At 45.0% G+C, this 21552-nt stretch overlaps 1 protein-coding gene across 1 annotated transcript in view; it reads right to left on the bottom strand.

Annotated features, from left to right (window-relative positions):
* Positions 1-1586: 1586 nt before the first annotated feature.
* MAP2K2 (mitogen-activated protein kinase kinase 2) overlaps positions 1587-21552 on the bottom strand; it is a 47542-nt gene continuing 27576 nt past the window's right edge. Inside the window, exons 8-11 of the mRNA XM_085639529.1 lie at positions 17768-17832; positions 17385-17446; positions 16135-16180; positions 1587-2073 (exon numbers count right to left, since the gene is read on the bottom strand). Of these exons, the coding sequence (XP_085495655.1) occupies positions 1963-2073; positions 16135-16180; positions 17385-17446; positions 17768-17832 (284 nt within the window). The 3' untranslated portion in view covers positions 1587-1962. The remainder of the gene's footprint in view (positions 2074-16134; positions 16181-17384; positions 17447-17767; positions 17833-21552) is intronic.

Here is a 21552-nt window from a genome sequence, read left to right as displayed (position 1 = left end):
GCACCCAAGAGGGAAGCCCCTCCTACAGGAAAACAATTACATTTGGTCTGCCCAATAGAAGAGGCTCAGTGGGGCTTGGCCAGAACTGTTGTACAGTGTGGTGAAGGGCAGCGGCTCAACCCAGCAAAGCAGTTTTATCCTCCCCACCACTCCTGCGAATATCCCTGTGCCCTAGAAGGGAGATGTGTGACTCAAGGTTTAAATGTGGACCGAGATCAGGCACACAAACCCAGCACACACATTTAAAGTAAAAGAAACCCATAACTCCCTGCTCTGTATTGCCAAATGTTTCTATTATCTTAACCCACAGGTTCCATCATCACAAACAAAAACAGTGACCGCTACAGTGGCAGCATTATTCATATTATATATATATTTATATATATATATATATTTAAAAAACATGTCCTCAGATAAGATTATATGCAAATAAATAGGTTTTTGATGGATGTGCTGAATATTTCTAGCAGCCATGCTGGAAAGGGAGGCTGAAGCAGCTAGAGAAAGTTCACAAGTGCATAGGAAGGTGGAGCCGAATTGTTGTCGTGCTACTTGCTGGAAAAGGGATGTGCATCTGTACTTTGATAGCTGAAAATTGGTCTTGTAAATGGGCTTGGAGGGTAGCCCCTCTTCACATGCAGGCATGGACAAACCATGGTAGTGTTCCTTGCAAGCGCAACATCTTATCCAAAAGTGTGCAAAGGCAGCCAGCTTAAAATCAACCCTCTACATCCAATATATTTGTCACCTGAAGCCATATTTGGCGATTACTCTATTGGTTACTACTGGCTAGCTGAAACTAGAAACAATTCAGATCGATTTTTTCCCAGAACTATGTTTGAGGCAGAGAACTTACTGCAATTTACTGCGCAACTGCTCTTCCTCATGTCGAGAACCTAGAGAAATTAAAGTCTGGTATAGTTTCCCTCCACGCCACAAAACTTCAGGGGACTGTAATATCAGAGACAAGTCAATAGGAAGGGTCCACACTTTCTTCCTCGAGGCCCAAGGACTCTGGCAGTTGAGACAGCGAAGACCTGCTGAACAAAGATCATATCAGAAGCACTTAGAGGCCAGACTGAAATCCAGCTTATTGCAAGAGAGGATGCTGGGATTATCCATCAGGTAGAATGTGAGATTTGGACACCATTCCCACTCTTGGGATGGGGAGGTGAAGATAAAACTGAGACCAGCCTCTTATCCAATCCAACTGAAGCTCTAGGGCTGCTGGTGAGAAGAGTTCAGCAGCAGCCCAACTTCTTGAACTAAAGAACTGCAGTTAATGCAAAGATTTCATTTCAGTGAATTCCAGAAAATTGGTTTATAAGTTCTACAGATCTGCTCTACTCCTCCCATCAGCTCGAAAATGGAAATTCTAAAATATCTATCATTTCACAGCATAAATATTTTGGGGCTTAAAGCACTCAGTCACAGTTGGGACCTGTACCAAAGAACAGGATACATCAGCCAATTTACAAGCCTGCATTTTACAACTGTTACCACCAACCTGCTGGGGCTCCCAATAACTGTTGAATTGAAATTTAGCTCCCTGACTCTGTACCAGCTGTCGCGTAACATCCTCATTTGCAGATAGCAGCAGCACATAATCAAGCAGAGACTAGAAGATACAGTGTGTGATGTCCGCCAGGGGGTTATTTCAGTGCCACATGTAGGACACGGCTGAATGAGGCCAAGCAGCAACAGCGCCGCACGCATTTCCTTCTCCCAACCCCATCCCAAGTGTCCAGGACTCAGCCAAACTGAGACGCGTGTATTATTAAAATGAACAGCAAGCCAATGTCTGTCTGCTTCTTCCTCCGCTCCTCTTCCTTGACCCAATCCACATGTGCCACAGAGGACCAGAGGAGAAAGGGGCAAGAGGGTTCTTTTGACAGGGAACAGTGCAGGCAGCCAGACTGACGGATGGATGGACGGATGTACACCGGCAGACTTTTCCCTTTTTCACACAGCAGTACGGGTTGGGGTGCTGGGGTGGTTGATGCCGAGCGTCTTACACAGCCAGCCTGCGAAGTCCACCTCTTCTATCTCAGACCGCTTGATGAAGGTATGAGTCTGGAAGGGAAACAGGTCATGATAGAATTTATTAACATTTGACTGACATAATGAGCTGTATGGTTACAACTTTGATTACTCTTAAGCAGCCGAAGGACACCGGACTCCTACCACTCTTCTACAGGATGAAACCAACAGCAACTGCTTTGCATCTAGTCAAAATCACACAACTTCAAAGCAACCAGGCACGGTCAAAGCATTCAATGAAATCAAAAAAGACTTCCTTCTTTAAAGTCTCTACAGCCATCCCAATAGCACAGTTTTGCAGCTTTTCTACTACTGATTTCCATGCGGTGCAAAGAAATACCATCATAGGGTTGGCTTTAAATGGTACATTGTATTACACAAATTTTATATTGTGGGCTCCAACCACTGGCATGTCTCGACCAACTCATTACGAATCAACAAGAGGTTCACGTGTCTCTACGATGCAGAAGTTGGCTTCAAATTATACTGTGCCTGACACTGTAAAACTGGGACCAAAGTCTAGACTACCTAGTTATTTTTTTGCTACTCTCTACATCCAGGAGGAGTTGGGAGGGTCTCATGTTACAATGTAAAAGAACCAAGCTACAAAACGAGAGTTACGCTTGCATAACTTTTCATTAGTAGCGTGAATACATTACAGATTCACCTGTGTGAAATTACAGCACATGCCCAGTAAACATGGGAGATGCGAGCGCCGATCCATCTGGCAACAGTAGCGTAAGCAGTTGCTCGGCCAGCTAGACAGCTTCCAAAAGGTTATAAAATCCGAATCTCTAAGTCCTGCTTCTATCAAGTAAAAGGGCAAGCTGAGCTATCATGTGGACGTAAAAAAAAAAAACAGAGGGCAAACTATAATTTAAATACACAGGTCCTAATTTTAGAAGTGAAATATGATCGAGCCCTCCAGAGTAGATAGTCCCAACGTAGAAGGAAGCAGTGTTCCAGAGAGCCTAGAGTTTACAGCGGTCCAAAGCTGGGTCCTCCAAAATCTGGCCTGTAAGGCCAGACACTTGCCAAATTATTAGCACATCCTAATTTAGATAAATGTAGTTATCTTAAAAATCTAGCATGTATCCGGCCTGCCAGGACAGACTTTGGAATACTCTGGTCTAGAGCATGACTTAGGGTGTGGTCAAAAGGAAGGCAATCTTTCATAAAAGGGATTTCTGTTGCATTACACCGTAGGCTCAAATGGTTTATGCATCAATTTTGCCAAGTTCAGGTTGAGTTTCAAGCGTATTCTGGCACGTAAAGGAGGATGAAGCGGCCCGGCTCGGGACCGACTGGAATAGTCAGTTTTTTAAAAAAAATTCCAGACCCGAGTTGGAGGCTCGGATGTGCAGGGGGAGGTGGTTCTAGGCTTTGGGAGCCAGGCATGAGAAAAAACACCAGCTGGCTCTGGTTGTTCGGATGCGAGGGATGTGGGCGAGTAGGAGGCTGGCCGAGTGCAGGTTTATGACATGGTGTGGAATTTGGTGCAGACTGTTCGGGTAATTGGGACCTAGGTTGCATAGGGCTTTGTACGCATGTTTGAGGAGCGCTGGTTTGCGAACAAGGTCTTTTAGATGTGCGGAGCTGTGAATGCGCAGTGGGAGTCCGGCTGTGATCTATCCAACGTTTGGCATCACTGGATGTAAAGATGGCTCTGCAACCTACTGCAGTTGGCCTCTTTGACCTCTGGGTATGTACTGCAGGTGTCAGATTGAGCCAGTTATCAAGAAATTACAAGAAGACACTGTCAATCCTGCAAGAGAGCGGACTGGCCTGTCCTAGTAGCCAGGCCGGCGCTAAGCACCAGTCACCTGGACTGGGCTCCGGTGGACAGACCGGTGCCATCAATGATATGAGATCTGGCAGGAGGTTCACCAAGTACATTATCACCTTAGAAGTGACTATGGAGTAAAATCAGGGGAAGTGGAAAACCTTGTTGTTGGACTTGGCCCTTTTTGGCAGGTTCGCCCCTAAAACTTTTTGCCTTTTCTTTGACACAGTGGTTTTAGGCCTCTGGGCACTTTAGCACTGTGGTCCAGTGTAAAGTGCGGGGGCTCTGTGTGTACATTTGGTAAAGTTTGCCTGCCCTGCCATACGTAATTCCTGGAATGGGAGGAGCAGCGTGGTCGAGTTTAGTATGCATGAAATTGTGAGAATGCTACGCAATGGTGTGCGCAGAATTATGACTGGTTGAGAAATGCCACTTTTAGAAGCTGACATTTCTGTGTGCTATGTGTGCCTGCCTGATGTGAATTGCATGTCTGGCTTGTGAGTGACAGGGGCTGGGAGGTGTGTGTGGCTCCAGGAGGGGCAGGGTGAGTCAGCACTAGGCTGAATGGGACATCTGTGCTGGAAGTAGTAGGAGGGGTAATCCCCTGACTCTAAATAGGACTGTGCCCAGCCTGGACAATGCTGGCTCCGCCCACCGTGGTGTGTCTGATCACCTAGCCCCCACCTGACGAAGGGGAAGAGGAGCATAGAAAACAAAGTGCTCCTATTCCCCCCTGAACCAGTTGCATCTGGTTCCCCATGCCCTGTACTGCAGACAAAGATGGTGTAATATAGGGGCTGTGACCCCCTGTTCTGTGCCATTCCTGAAACTGCTAGGGCGTGCTGCTGCTGGGGCCCAGGAGGAACCGCCATGAGGGCTTGCCTCCCTGGGCCCTGCATTGCCCCCTTGACCTTGAAGGACATTTTGGGAAACCCTGCGCCCACTGTTCTTTTTATTTTCCAGGGACTTAAGACTCCTAGCACCTGGGAGCGCTATATTCTAAAAATCCCCAAGCGAAGGAGCACTAGGGCTCCGCAGCACTGAGCTGCCCGTGAAGGAGGGAATCCCCGGCGTAGGGATTGCCCCGTGATGCCGATTGCGGTTGCCCACCCCGTTTTCGCTTTTTATTTTGTTGTGGGAGCCCACCCCGCTTATGCGTAATTATTGCAGGTGCCCACCCCGCATCTGTGTTATTTTAAATAAGCGGGTGCCCACCCCGCTTTAGTGCCTGAAATGGAAGCGGGAGCCTACCCCACATTGCGGCTGAAAGAGAAGGAAGCTGGCAAGAGAGATCGCCGGGCCGCTGCCAAGCGCGACCCGGAAGTCCGGCCCCACTGCCTGGTTGTGCGCGGGGCTCCCGTAAGCCTGGGAGAGCCCCGGAAGTCCGAAGGGAGAAATCCTGGGTGAAGTGAGGAGACGAAGAGGAGAGCAGAGTTTCCCCCGTCTAGAAGTCCGCCGGAAGGGAGGAGAAGTGCTGCCGATGGTCAGAGGGGCTCCCGTGGCGAGGACGGAGCCCCGCGGGTCGCTGCGTCGAGAGGAGTCCAGAGGAGACTCTCCCCCCCCCCCCCCCCAAGAGCCGGTGAGTGAGGGCTATAAGTGGGCGGTGGCGATCGAGGCACGGTGACAGTACCCATTTGCTGAGCGGACCCGCTGTTGCGGGCCGCTCCAACGAGGGGAAATATTGTTGTTTGAGGGCCCAGAGAGGCCCGTGCTCTCCCCAGTTTGGCCATATTACTGCTGCCCCGCTTGCTAGAGGGCAGCTGCACCGATGGGGGCAATTTGTTTAGAGAGTCCCAGAGAGGGGCTGAGGTGGCACGGTGCCAGGACTAATCCATACACAGCTGCCCCACCGGACAGTGGGCAGCTGCAGCGTTTTGGGCATATTCGTTCAGAGGGCATAGTGAGTGCCCAGGCCCACGTTCTGATTCACAGCTGCACTGCAATTAGCGTCAGCTGTTACGTTTAGGCCTTGGGGGGCATTGTATGAGATGAGTGAGGTACACTCCTGTGCCCCAGCGCAATTGCGCACATGCAAATTCTGCTGCATTGGCAGCCGCTCTGACATTTTGGACATAGGGCATTTGAGCCCTCTGAGAAGGCCAGTTGGCCAGAGGGGACTGTTAGTTTGATAGGGCGCCAGGCCCTAATGTGATTTATGTGGTGCACAGTAAACGTGATTCATGTACTGTGTTTTATGCCTCTACTGTGGTTTAGGTTATGATGTTTTGCGTATTGTGGTTTATGCTTGTGAGGTTATGCCCCTAATGTGAGTTATGCTTAGGAGGTTATGGTCTAATATATTTAGGCTTATGAGGTTGGCATATAATGTATTTTGCACCTAATGTGATACTGTGCATAATATGGTTTATGTTGCAGGAGATAATGCGGAGTATAGTGTTGCCAGTAATTACTGGTTGTGTTCTGCATTTATTGTATGTTCTACATTTACTATCTTTACTAAATGATTGTTCTGACAGTGGCCCAATTGGCCCTGTCCGGTGTATATAATCCCCTGTAAATATTGCCTAGTGCCAGTTGGCACAGTGTATATTTTGTGATTACTATTCTAATGTGTTTATGATAATACAAAGGCTATTTTTATATATAACCTTGTGTGGAGTTCCTTTTGTAGTGTGCCTAGTATGTTGCTGCTGTGTGTGTTTGTTGCGCAAACGCTTTACACATTGCCTCCGGGATAGGCCTGACTGCTCGTGGCAACCTACCAAGGGGGTGAGCAGGGGTTATCTTCGGCGTGCAACTCCCTTGCCCCGACTAGAGTGGTGGTTTCTGCCTGATCTTGGCACAAGCCTTAGCCAACCAGAAATCCCATTTCTAACATTTGTTAACCTCAAATTGGTTTTGTAGAGCTTCGTTTGCTCTTAAGTTTGGCAACGTGACTGAACCGTGTATCCTGACAGGGATCGCCGTCAGAAGCGATACTATTTAGTATCACATCAAAATCGGTAGCGCAAGCATTTCCTGCCGAAGGCATCAGTGATTTAACACTGCCCTCTAGAGGCTGTGAATGTGAATAGCGGCTTCCAAATAAGGGGCAAACTTCTCAAGGAAGAGATATTTAATTCAAAATGGCACTTCCTCCACAAACAAGCAAAGAGGGGGTCAGCGGCACCAATGCCAGCTAATAAGAAACCCATGCTAAAACCTCATGTTAATGGAGCAGGGTACCCAGTGGTGGAGCGAACCCCACTTCACCTCCGCCGCCATCCACCACCGAACGCGAAGTTCAAAGAGCATGAGTGAAAGACAGAGGGGATTATACAGCACCAGCGCCCCCACATGGAACTCAAAAGCCCACATTGCCTGGCAGCGTTAAAAACTGAGATTGTGACAAAATTCAGACTTTCCAATTTCTCTTCTTTTATATCTCAGAAAGAATAACTTGTTGGTAGCAGTTGTTAGGTCTTGCCTGCTGACAGCACACACACTTGCAAAGGATGTTGTTAACTATAAAAAGGCTTGGAGTCCGTCCATTGCTTCCCATTGGTCGGCTTTATTGCCACTCTTAACTTGCCTCCTAATTGGCCAGCTATTGCCGATGCAGCTAACTGTTCTTTCGGAGTATCTAGCAAATACGGATTGATTATGTTTGATGTACATCCACTCAGTGCTGTGATCCAGGTATTATCTTAATTCTTACCGTCTGTGTTGCTTCTTCCCCACATCAAATGTTTGCAAACCGTTTTCCCTCCTCTATCCCTCCGCATCCAAATAAATGACTAACCTATCCACCACTCAAATTACTTTCATATTGGACTACACTAATTCAACACTAATCCTTTATAGGTTCCAGAGTAGCGTACTACTCTCCCAAAGATCGCTTCGACGTCTCGTCAGGGGTAGTAAGCGCTATATAAATGCAATTACAATACAATATATAGATCAATAACTGGTAACATACTGTGGTGCAACATAGTTGCATTTAGAATTGAATTCTCCTTCCAACCTTCCTTGCTTCTTCCTCACATCAGATATTTACATTGCAACATACGGTATTATAAGTGCATTTACATAGCACTTAGTAGCCCTGACAAGGCTTTGAAGCACTATAGGACAATATAGTAGGTACTTATACCAACCTTCAATACCACACAACGCCACACCGCAATGCCGAGCCACACCCCTCCACACCATGTCACACCACACCATGCCAAACAGAACCCAGTTCAGATGGCCATGAGGCAAGTAGAAGGTAATGGCCCCAACAGTGGGGTTTGAGGCATTTTAATACAGATGTCCAGGGGCCCAACCTACTATGGATCATGAACAACTGGGCTATGAAACGCCTACGGCACTAGACTCTGAGCTAGAGTGGGTCTAGCAGTCCAAGGATACTTGGGAGTGGCAAGGGGGGGGGGTAGTCACAGGGGTGAACACATGCTTAGTAGTACATTAGTAGCGATAAATGATGGTCTAGTCAAATACTTGCTTTTATGAAAAAATTAGTATATTACGAACACATAGTAAAATAAGACATTCACAAACACACGGTCCCCCGAGGTCAGGGCTCTAGTGTTGAATAGGCTGGTCCTGGAGCCCTTCTCTCCTCTAGCTAGTGGTTATTCCACAGCCACATTCAAGTTAAACCCCACTAGCAGTCTGAATTCCAGAGTTCTAACTCTTTATCAAAGTCAAAGGTGTTCCTGTATTTATGTGCCATCTGGCAGGCAAGTTTCTGCGGGGCCATTTGGCCGGTAAATCAGTGTTACCAGCACCAGAAGGATAACAGAGGGCAATGGAGCTGCACATCTACCTATGGTTGGCCCAGAAGGGTTACGGTCATGTGTCTTCGAACTCTTCACATGCGGTCCTGCAGTGACCAGGGGGGGGGGTCCTCGATGATCCTCCATAGCGTGGTAAGTTCCTCAGGCTACTTCCTGCAAGTTGAGGGGGGGGGGGGGGGGGGGGGTGGGATGTGATGATCCTGGTGCTGGTCTTTAGTCATGGCTTGGGCTTGTTTGGGTCACCACTGTGGCCTCTTCTCCACCCTGCAAAGATGCCCCGGCCAAGTCACTCCAAAAAGCCATGACGCACCTAAAAGCCACTCCGCGCCACACCTAAAAGCCACTCCGCACAACACCTAAAAGCCACTCCGCACAACACCTAAAAGCCACTCCGAAAGTCCGAAAGGCAGGACCTTGAATTGAAAGTGGCTCTTGGCTACTGTAAAGTGTAAAAACTTCCTGTTGCCAGGGTGGATGGGGACATGAAAGTATGCGTCCTCTAGGTCCAGGGTGGCCATGGAATCTCCTGGATTGAGGAGCCGTAAAATATCCTGTAAGGAGACCATCCGAAAAGAGTTTTATGAGATCGGCGTTTAGCTCCCTCAGGTCTAAAATTGGGCGCCATTTTTCTACGGTCTTTTGAACAAGAAAAAAAACGGGAACAGAATCCTTTTCCCCATTGGGATAGAGAGACCGGTTCTATCGCTCCCTTGAGAAGTAGTTGGTGTGCTTCTAGACATAGAAGGTGTAGATGCTTGGATTCGGTGGCGCAAGGGGCTTTGGATGGTGGTTGATTTTGAAACTCCAGAGTATGGCCTGACAAAACAATATTGAGAACCCATCGATCTGATGGGATATCCTGCCCCCCACTGGTGTTACAGGGGACAAGGGAACAGTAGAAAGAGCCAGGAAGCTGCTACTGGCGCTAAGAGGAATCCCTCCCCTGGCGCCCTGGTCATCCTCTAGATGAAGATCGAGAGAAAAGAAGACTGGCCAGGTCGTTGAGAATATTGCAGCTGGTATGATTGAGAAGGCTGTGAGTAAGAGGAATAGCGCTGCTGCTGATAACCGCCTCTGTATGAGGAAAATCCTCTCCCTCTCGCTCCACGGAAAGGGACCTTGCAGTTTCCGTGTCTTTCTTCATATCTTGCAGTGCATCATCAATGTGCTTCCCAGAGAGCGCCTCGCCGTCAAAGGGAAGGTCCAGGATCTTGCTTTGGACTTCCGGCCGGAACCAAGTGGCACAAAGCCAGCCTTGGCGTCGAAGAACTGCTGCCCCTGCTAGGGAACGGAAGGCTGTGGTGGGAATATCCATTGCGCAATCAATTACTTCTGAAGATGTTCTCTCTCCCTCCTGGAGGATCTTTTTAGCGTCAGCTTTAGCTTCTTCCGGCAGCTGGTCTAGATAAGGAGACAGATCACACCACATCTGGCGATCATACCTTCCAAGAATTGCCAAGGCATTGGCTGCTCTAACCAGGAGGCTCGACATGGAAGAGAACCTCTTCCCAGCATTATCCAACCGCCTTCCCTCTTTATCAGGTGGTGTGATAAGAGGGGCCACCGGATTTGTAGACTTTCTCTGGGCTGCTTGAGAAATCACCGAATCTGGTTTCGGCTGGCTGACAAGACAAGCAGGGTTATCTTCGGGAGCCTTGTACTTTTTTTCCAGACGAGGAAGCACAGGTATGACTGTGGCCGGCGACTTCATAACCTTTAGCCCCTCATCCCAGACGTGACCCACGATGGGGATAGAGCGTACTGACTTCCTGTATGGTTCTTTAAAGTCATAAAAAAACATTCCAACTACACAGATGGAATGGGCAGATCGAAAAGCTTAGAATCTCTCTCCATTAGATTATGAAAGCCCCCCCAACATCAGCAGGAGGGAAATCCGCCGGTTCTGGAACGGGAGAGACGGGATCGGGAATGATGTTATCATCCCATTCCCTGTCAGGGTCCGGGATCGTCGGTGTCCCTTGGTCATTATCGGATGTATCGTCCTGGACAGTAACCACATTCTGCTGTGGTTCCGGTAACTCCGGCAATGAAACTTGAGGAGGAAGGTGAGGTGTAACCGGAAGAGCAAGTGGAGTTGAAGGCACTTGCATGGTTTCTTGGACAGGTGACTGTGTAGGAAATCTTTCTGTAATCCGAAAGCATGAACTGCAAGTCCGTAATGAGGGCAGATGGCATACAGACCATCTCCTATTGATATTGCTCCCGAGACCTCAATTGTGGCTCATAATGTTGCTGCTCCATGAAATACTCGTCAGAGGGCAGATGGCATACAGACCATCTCCTGTTGATATTGCTCCGGAGACCTCAATTGTGGCTCATAATGTTGCTGCTCCATGAAATACTCGTCAGTCTAGATATTTAACATGCAGCTGAGATGAGCTATTTGCATCACCATAAGGACCGTCATCGTCCTCAGAAAACTCCTCTTCCAACAGGAGAGCAGGAGGCAGGGGTGTCACTTTCCTGGGAGAAGTCATTTCTGGAGTAATGCGATGTCTCCGTATAGAAATGGCCACATTTTGTATCCTCGATGAGGTCGTCAATGGAGCTGCCGACGACTAGGTTTGAACAGTCGACGGGGAGAGGGCCACCGTCGAGGGGACCGTCGTCATAATTAGGGCTCCCGGTTTTATGGTATTTATTTTTTTGCCATTTCCGTCTGTATTTATCCATATTTATTTTTGGGGCATTTTTTCTGTATTTATCCACATTTATTTTTGCCACAAGCAAAAGACGCTACAGCTAGTATTTTTCCGCATTTATTTAAATTGACAATTTTATTCGTTTTCTAGTACAATATAGGCTATAGTGTACCAGAAAACAAATACAAAATAGGTTAAAAAAAAAGGGCAGGAAGAGTAGGGTGGAGAAGGGAGCGCGAGGTGGAAGCATAACTGTAGAGCCTTTGGTGTTTGGTACCCCCGGGGGCTTCTAACAACAAGCATTGGCAAAATATGGTTATGTCATAAGCTTGCAACTCACGAGCACAGACACTTTAAAGGAATTATAAAAATTGCGAAAAGGATATTATTTTGATCGCTGAATTCGAGGCTTGGAGGATGCAGCCATGCAACAGCTGCCTTTATTTGAAATTATTTTACACTAATGCTTACGGAGGTAACAAGGGGTCAAGCATAAACCGATTAGGTTTCCAGCAAAATAAAACAAAATATCAAAAACATATCAATATTGTATAACAGAAACACAGGCTTCCATATTAAAATTGAAACCATAAATGGTTGAGTTCCTCCGCAAATAGTTGGCTATGGGAATGATCGAATTTCTACCTCCTGGCTTCCCCACTTGACAACTGTGTGATCCTACACAAATGCCTTAATCTCACTGCGACACAAATTCCTTACGTACCAAAACATGAAGGTTAGAAATGGACTACATAGTAAGCAACACAGCCACACTGACACTTCTAGAGGCTTACCTCTAGTCATCTCAAATAGAAGGCTACGTGACCACAGCAAGCAAGTAATTAAACACTTGGGGGCATATTTACAAGCCCCTTGCGCCATTTTTGCATCACTTTTCCCATGTTAAAAGTGACGCAAAAGTGGTGCAAGGGGCTTGTAAATCTGCCCCTTGGTGAATATACGCAGAGGCCAGCCTGCACCAGAAGCACTTGACTATCTCACCGCAAAGCGTGAATTAATTAGTGAGCAGAAGAGCAATATAATGAGGCAAACCACAGCGGGAGCATACATTCCGAGTGGTATCAACGCTGCAGCAGTCACTCAGAAATAATATCTAATGACAACTGTCTAATGAGTTGGAATACCCACGTCATTTCTTTCCTTGTTGAGCCAAAATTGCAGCACTCTAGAGTCAATGGAAACGGAAATATTTTGACTAAATGCAGTCAGTGTGTGTGCACGGACTGACATGGCACCTATCAAGTCACGTTAGAGTGCTGTGTATGCATACGGTACTTTAACCTGCTAACTGCACCAAGGAGGTTATAAGGTTAAAGTGCAAGATGGAGGAAGGCTCAGAGTGCATAGGTGCAACTTTAAATCCTTTAAATCTAACATTTGCAAAGCCCGACAAGCGCAAAATTGGACCGTGAAATAACAGTGCAAAAACGGTAGTCTAAACGTTGGGGCAAATGTGAATGCAAAATTGCATCAATGCAGTCTTTGTCGAATTTTAACAGCATCTGTAATAAAGAGCTTAGAAGCAAAAAAAAAGTGCCCCTCTCAGTAAAGTTTAAACTTATGAGGGTGCATGTTAATAATTCATGGAGAAGGGAACGTAGACTGTGAACTACATTGGTGTAGGCAACGTGGGGTGTGTTGCTGTAAAATTATAATAGCAAACGCTAACTGATGGATACAAGTACTACTGCAATACGTGCAAATTGTAAAAGTAACGGAAGCAAAAAGTACAAAAAACTCTTGTCCGATTCACAGGTTCTTCTTCCTGCTTGACTATGCACCCCTTACTCCTATGCACCCCTTACTCCTAAAGGCGACACGACATCTTCAAAAGATTGCCCTTCAAATCAGATGGAGTTTCTTGCTGCATGAGATAAAGCTTACAAGCCGCACCCAAGTACTTCACAAGTCCTTAAAAAGACCATTCACTTGTTAACGAGGCTTTGTTATTTTTTTTCACCCCCTTCTTGCCAGACTGCGGGCAGTGTCTACAGGACCCCCCTGTGAGAGCTGCCTTTTGTACACGGGTCAGCAGAATTGTTTATTTGGAAACATCAGTAGTAAAATACCCGACGGCAGCGCAGCAAAACTTGATAGTATTTTCTTCGCAGGTGCTACTTCAGAAGCAAGTCCTTCCCTCTCCTTTACACCACGGTGAGGAGATTCGATGAGACTACCCCTGTCAGACTTATCAGAGGTCTTTTTTAAGGCTTTTGAAGGGGGTTCTGAAGAAGTAGAAGGTGAAGACCTACCCCTTTTTTGTGATCTCCTCGATGAAATAGCAGATGCAGCGTCATCACTATCTCTGGAAACAAGATCTTTCTGTGACTTAAGTTTTTGAAGCGGAGTAGACATCCCTCACGGTCCCGCAAGGTCTTGGTGGAGAAGGTCGGACAGATATTGCAGTCAGTAGCTTTATGGACAGGATACAAACAATAAATGCAGTCTTTATGTTTGTCCTCCACAAAAAGTCTCTTTTGGGAGCAGGTGGTACAAGCTTTGAACAAAGCCTTCTTCTCCTTGTCTGACATGTTGAATTTGAAGTGAAGAGTTGAAGTGCAAAAGTAGTTGAATTTGAAGAAAAATTGAAGAAAAACTGAGCAGAGCTCAGTGGAGACTCCCTTGCACACTTAAAAGCAGTACAAAATCGGAGGCTCTCTCAGGAAGGTTCTATGGGGTGAGGCTGTTCTGATTGGCTGTTCATTTTATTTGGTCTCCGATACAAAAAGAGGTGGATATGCTACAAAAGGAGATGAGGCCTAGGCCGCCTTCTTTTTTTTGTGCCTATTTCTATTGTATTTTTGTTTTATTTACCGGGGACTCCCATCTCAACGACGGGGAATGATACAAGCAATGGGAATCTATGAAAGTTCCAATACTGGAGTAACAGTGAGGATGTCAGAGGGCAAGCAATATGAGAGGAAAGGTTAGAGTACGGATGTTAGGAGGAAGGAGAATGAGTGAGCAAGCAAAATGGTAGACAGCAGGGGAGTAGGTGGGACCGATTGCAGACATGCATTCTTAGAATGCATGAAAAAATAAAAAAGTAAATTATCTACAGGAATTCACGGTCAGTGAAAGGGCACTGGCCGCAGACAGGAAGCTGTACTTGGTCCATGCTCCACAGCACAAACATTTGAAGCCCCAGGAGGAAGCAGGAGGCACTAACCAATATGAAGCAAGGAGAGTGAGAATCTAAGCTAAGCAAGGCAAGTAATTGGCAGACTAAGCCAGTTTTAAGGTTTTTTTTCTTGCAAAAGTTTTTGCCGACAACGCATGTGCTTATCTCCATCTAAACCGAAAAATGAGCTCCCACATGTTGCTCCCCTATTTGTAGCAAGGGTGCCCTCAACCGTAATGCCAGCAAGGAATATGTGCCCCATGTAAAACCAGTCATAACTGTGCCATTGCACCTGCTACACTAATGATAGCTACAGACTTTGCCATCTCAACAGCCCTGGGTGAAGAGGGCAGAGAAGGGGGTACATCCTCTCCCTCCCCCACCAGCAACTCGGAGGCAGAAACAAAGTGGTCTACTCAGATTTAAATTTCCTCCTCCCTTGGACCATTGCTCTGAGGCCCAAGGCAACACCAGCACAAAAAGGGTTGCACTGGTTTTTAATACAAACAAGGAAGGACTGTAAAACAATGATAATTTAAGTGAGGTTAGCAACTCGCAACCCTGGGCTCCGGGTCACACAGTACCATCAATAATAGCTAGAGCCCTCTCATCATTCCACTCCACTAGGCCATCGCTGCAAACAAGGCTTGAGACCCAACAAAACAGGCTGCCTTTGTGGGGAAAAAATTAATAAAGCTCGCATTTAATTTGCATTGAGCCCCATTTGCCGAAACAAAAAAGCTTAGGAAGTCCCAAAGTGCTTCTAAGTACTGGATGAAATAAAACGTGGATCAAAGTCTTGAGCCCTAGAACCACCAAAAAGGGTTATTAGTTAGAGACGGCACTCATCGAGACAGGATTTGAACCACTGTAGCACTATTTCACCAATAGCAAAGCCTCTAGCGTGGATATTAAGCAGTATGCCATGAGCCACCGTATGAATAGCTGCAGAGAGGTTAAGCAAGAAGGCTAATCCTTGTTCAGCATGCGATAGGTGGCATCAATGAGGTTTAACATGGTCATTTCAGTGCTACTGCCAGACCAGAAGCAAAGTAGGAAGTAGTTTAGCAGTCGGTTTTCAATGGTGTACTAGCTCAGTACTTTGACCACACATTTTTCTAAGATTTTTGCAACAAAAGGCAATCTGGTGGTAGGTAAGTGGATTCATTGATGTTTAGATCAGCTTTTTCTTTTAAAATGAGATGGCAACAAGGCCCTGTTTGAGAGATGCATTTATGATCCATATACAAAGAGGGAGAAGAGAAGGGGCGGTCTAATTTCGCAAGACTTGAGTGTTATGGGGTCCAGAGGACCGCATATTGACTTGGTTGAGGAGATTACATTGGTCAGTGTATCGGGGTGAACGGATTAAAGCTTATCCAAGTCTCTAACAGCATTTCGGGAATTCCATTAGCTTGGCATGGGGTCACTTCAAGAGAACCCAAAAAACATTCTGGAATTACAGATTTTTTTTACCGTAAGCAATATGCCAGATTTGCACTGTACCCTTCAAGGCTTTGGTCAGCTTCAGAGAGGTCACTGATTTGGGGTTTAAAAAGGTCAAATGATTTTAGCTTGACTTTTGGCTGCTTTCATCTATTCTTTGAGGATGTTGGCCTTTTGTTAGTAGGTTCGAAATATGCACATTCTGCTACACTTTCCTTCCCAACCTTTCGGCTCAACACCATCAATTGAATGAACAGACTGAAAAAGCAGTCTGAAGAGGAAAGGCCTAATGGCAAGCCATTCTGCTGGAGCCCTTACCATAAGTAGCTTCAAATCCGCCCGCTCTGCTGGATTCTTAATTAGGCTGAAAAATCAAGAACAAATAGCATTTAACAAGTTTTATTAAATTCATAAATTTACAAAAAGCAGAAACTGTTGGGGTGTACAATTAAATAAGGAAGCACACTGATCTTGGATTTAACCTTATGGAAGAGGATTAGATTTAAAAAAGAATACACTGGGGCTGCACTAATCAACTCACTAAGGAATAGCCAAATTGGGGCAACAACCTTCTCTCCAGAGCACGCAGTAAGAGGACCATGCTCTATTCTAAATTCAACATGCATGGACATTAGCACCCTTGACCCAGATTACAGTGGAGTGAGTGAGGATGTCTTAAGGTGAAACTCTGGCAAACCTCAACAGTACCAAAGCAACAGCTGGAACTAGTGCTATAAAAATAGGGTGTCAGTGTTTAGTTCACTCTCTCCCAAACATTGCCAGACTTATAAAATAATCACCAAGTAAATTACTTCAATTTAGATGCATGGTATTCACACTTATTCCGTGTGGATATTTTATTTATCTGGCATGGCTTTGGCCCCCTATGACTCACTATTTTTTTGCCAACAATTCTGCTACATTTAAAAAAAGAAAATTAACACAAAGACGAAAAAAGCAACCGTTGTAACAGCACAAATATAAAGAATAATGAGAATCGCTTGTAATCTCTACATTTTGCCTACGAAAACCTGGGTAACATACAACAGAGAAAACCAATAATTAAACAAGCATTGACATGCCAACGTGTTTGGCTTGAATGTTTGTAATATCAGTGGACTCCTGTTGGTAGAAGAATGCCTTTTTTGTGAATTTATGAGGCTAACAATTGCATAGCGATATCACGGCTAACACAAGGTCAAGCGAAAAACAGGGTCTCTTCCTGCGAAATGCCAGGCCCCTTACTGTATAGATCTTATTAGTGTCTGAACACATACAGTGAACGTGTCTTTATCTGGATGCTAAAAAACATACTAACAAAAATGTGTGCCACAATGGGTGGTCCACCACTGGACATCTATTTTACAGCACTTTATTCGGTCTCATCAGCCTTAGACACTTGCATTAATTGGGAGTTCTCTGTGAAGCCCTATCATCCACGATTTAGATACAGCCCAAAGATCCCATGAGCTAAAAAAAACTCTAGCTGAAACAGGACATTGCCTGTCAATTCACTTCAATGGTGCTCCACTGATCACTATCACAACTTCAGAAGATTTAACACTTACCATTTATGTACAAAATCCTGGAAGTCATGTGTGAACACACCACTAGGTAGTTTTGGCGGGGGCTGTGGAGAGAAGCAGACATTTTTCCCTTAGACTCTGAAAGGAATACTTAGTGGAGGTTTGTAAAATTAAACTCAATTTCTCAACTGACCACTCGGCGTCCATACAAAGATCACTAAGCAGCAACAATTCCTAATCTAAATTCAAGAGGCTCTACTGAGAAATAGCTGCTTCCATAGGTCCTATATACATCAAATAACATATGATTTTGCCTGTGAACCATGAGAACAAGTGTTCGTTTTGCACAATTTACTTTACTTGTGTATACATGTGAAAGTGAAATGGAGCACAGGAACCCAGTCAAAGAAATCTCGCGCACTAACCTCATTCACTATGTAATCCAGCAGCTCGAAGATTGCCATAGCTGGCCTGCTATCAATCCCGTGGCCTGAAAGAGAAATATACAAGTTTTATATCAAAGCACTTGGTGGGGGGTAGAGGAATGAGGAAATATAGAAAGGCCTCTCTATCTGGCTACCAAACAACCTTGAAATTAAGTTTAGCTAATCGAATAAACTCACATATCAGAGGGTTTTTGAACTTGTTGCATCGTCCATCTGATAATAGACTCACTATTCTATATAGTGATATATTTACTGGAGCAACAGACCAATTACAAAAAAGTTATTACACTAGATTAGGTTTTGAGATGATGTAGATCCACCTTGTAGGACGTTGGCTCTATATAGCACACCAAAATTAGGTACACTGTGCAGAGAGTTCAGGCTACCCTTACTGGTTTACATGAGTTAAAGTAATAATCCCAAACTCTTTGGTGGTAATGTGGGCGAGCAATTTAAGTTTATCAGAGGACAGTGTTATGCATTTATTGCATACACAGTCAGTGTAAGTGAGACACTCAAAGGAATCAGACACCAATTCATAAAAATAACACTGATTTTAATATGAATTTAGACATCAAGATCATCTGAATCAAGTAAGTACTTTAGGAGATGGTGCTTTTTCAAGACTTAGAAAATGCACTTGAATTGCTCTTTAAAACATTATTTTATTCTACTGGGGAAAGACATACTGCATTCTGTCACTTAGCAACAATTTATGGGACTGTTCTTCAGGATTGAAGGTAAGTACGGGGCAACACCAACAGGTCAACTCGGTTGGTTCTGGGGTATCCGGGTGCAAAGGTGCTTTTCAGCGTCGGGTGCCCAATTCAAGTTAATGGGAACCAGTCCTGTTGAAAAGAGGCTGCAGCGGGGACTGGGGGGATGGCAGTCATGTAGAACCCACAGAGCGGCCAAGTCTTGAGGGTCTAGGGCATGCAGGAACACCATTGGTCCACTCGGGCTGGGGGGGGGGGGTTCGTATGAAGTGGGGCTTTGTCTGGCGGGTTCACATTACTGAAGACTCTTAGCAGTTCCCGGTTCCTGCAGAAAGAGGCTGCAGGAGGCAACTGGGGTGCCAGTCTGGCCAAACCCAAGGGTGGGCTCAGCTTCCGAGGGTCTCAGGACCATGTTGACCCTGTTACCTCCTTCGGACTCGGGGTGCGGGTGCAGAGGACCTTTGAGGTGTTGGGCGTGGTTGGTCAGAGGCTCAGTCTGACTTGATGACCTGGTTAAGAGGGGAAACGGGGCAGAAGGGCCACTCTCGGTACTGGCTTGGTGGGTCCCGACATCCCTTGATGATAGGTCTTGCTTTGTGATGTTTGAGTCTGGAACACCAACAAGTCTTGGTTGCTGCAATTGCTCCGGTATCCAGGGTATCAGTGCTGGGCAGCTCCTGGAAGGCCTGCTGTCTCCAGACTCAGCAAGGGGATGGATCTGACCTCCTGGAGCACAAAGTCCTTTCTCGTGTTGCTCTGCTCCTTTGGTGAGCCCGAACTGATGGTGTGGGTAATGGGGGCCAGGTACATGTTTAAGAGGACGGGTCTGAAGGATGATCCTTGTGGGACACCGCAGATCTCCTTGCGTTCCGAGGTGAATGGTGAGAGATAGACAATTGCAACAAAAGCCCAGTATTCTGCACACTTGAAGCAGAAGCCTGTGATGTCTCGAAAAGCATGCTTGTGCTAATTTACTTGGTCCAATAAAAGATATAACTGCCTACCAAATGTGGAGTTTGAACCTAACTTAGCATTCGGATGCTTCATCCAACAAAGTTTAATATCTTGTTAACTACTCAAACTTGGGTTATGCACATAGGAGCTATTCTGTTTAATGTACAGTGAGATCAAGGTCCTGGCACTATGCTTATTAAAAAAATGTAAGCAAGCAAAGAAGTTGAATTGCAACTTGTTAAATAACCATTGTCCAACAAAGGTGCAGGAGAGTCGGGTTCATGCCAGATTTTTTTTTTTTTTTTAAACCTTTATTTATACCAACATGGATCACAGCTATTCAGCCTCATGCCAGATTTTTATGAGATTACCATAAAATATGTACGCAAAATAGATTGAAAAGGAAATTGTTTTCAAATGGCTTTACACTAAAGATCTAGCATAAATGTCTCTTTTGGGAAGCATATTGGACGTACACTGATTAAATGACATTACACGCCTATTTTGTTCCAGAAATTCATTAATAATTTGCTCATTAGCAAGCTACAAATGCCATCAATCTTTGATTTGGAAATATCAGGAAAAGACTTTTTAATGCACTGATGGCGTTGAAGAATTATATCCATAACACAGAGCATAACCATGACACGAGAATTAAGTTCATAATAGAACCACAAAAACATGTTGGCAAACTATATGAGAATTCTATTCATACATGAATTACTAAGCCGAACTGGACGGATCCCATGTGTGGTATCAGTAAGCGCCATTCCTTAAGGTATGGAAAATATCCCCTCAGTAGACAGACAAGGCATAATCAAACTGATGTCACGGAATTATTCCGCTAACAAAACCATTGCAAGAGTAAGTTTGTGGTTCAAAGAATATTCTGCTCCTAAAACAAGGCCTAACCTAATGCTGTATGAGAAGTCTGCCCTCAGCCCTTTGCTACTAGAACCACAGAGCCAGAGCTGAAATAATTAACCCACAGCAGAATCTCCGTGCCAAATCTTTCCAAACCAATTAACTCATTCTGATGAAGGAAACAGGACATGCAATACAGCAATGGAGCAAGGAAATGATGTAGAAAACAAAAACAAGCCACTACTTATAGAAATTGGGATTATTTAATTCATTGTGAATGGAAACTATTGTTCCAGTTGGCTTATGAACTTAAGCTAAGAGAATATTGCAAGTGTAAAAATGGATTTTCAAACTGTAAAAACCATCCTCGAGTCCATCTTTATTCTCTACCAGAATTTTACAATGAATTCAAACAGATCTGAGACACTGTTCAGGCATCAAATGAAGAGGCATCTTCAACATTACAAAGGAGTATCTTGTGCTTTTACTAGGGATACGTACATCTTCTGAATAGTCCCCCTATACTGAACTGATATTTTTCTTTTCTGATGTCTTCACTAAACTATGTCATAAAAACCGAGTATTATGCGAAACTGGCAACAATGTGGGAATACAGAAGAAAGTTAATAACTATGTAATAAACATATGTAAAATGTTTTCTGTGTGAAATAACACAGGACTACACCCTTTCGGTGAGAGATCCATTGAAATGCATACAATGGAGTTCCATCTCCTATTCCAGTTTTCTGGACAAATCACTAGTGATGTGCAGTTCCTGAATTTAAGAAGAAAAGATATAAGAGACTACGTAGGGAGCATTTGGCCCAATGCAATGGTAGATTTAAATTTCAAAAACTTTGATAAAAATAAGAAAAAACAATCATGTTTATTCAATAAACTACCAAACCTTGCGACTCCTGTTGTGAGATAGCATTGGACTACTGCGTGCCTGGGCTGGTTATAGATTCTGTGAATTAAAAAGGTGGAGAGAGACCGGAGATATTCTGAATATCTGAAAGAATTTTCTGAAGCAGGAATTTAAAAATGCAAATTGAGTAGAACCTATTGTAGACATAGAAAAGGACAGAACAATATTCCAGACCTGACCACTAGATGGCGGAATAGATGCGTAGCATGGGCATCCAGAAAAGGATTCATGCTGCAAACCCATGGTGCAGCGAAGGAGCCTCCTGGGTATATTATAGGCAGGTTTATTACATTCATTTATTA

Source organism: Triturus cristatus, chromosome 12 (genome assembly GCF_964204655.1).
Source record: "Triturus cristatus chromosome 12, aTriCri1.1, whole genome shotgun sequence".
Classification (NCBI taxonomy): Eukaryota; Metazoa; Chordata; class Amphibia; order Caudata; family Salamandridae; genus Triturus; species Triturus cristatus.
The sequence above is the reverse complement of the archived record's forward strand: the minus strand, read 5'-3'. Positions and strand labels throughout refer to the sequence as shown.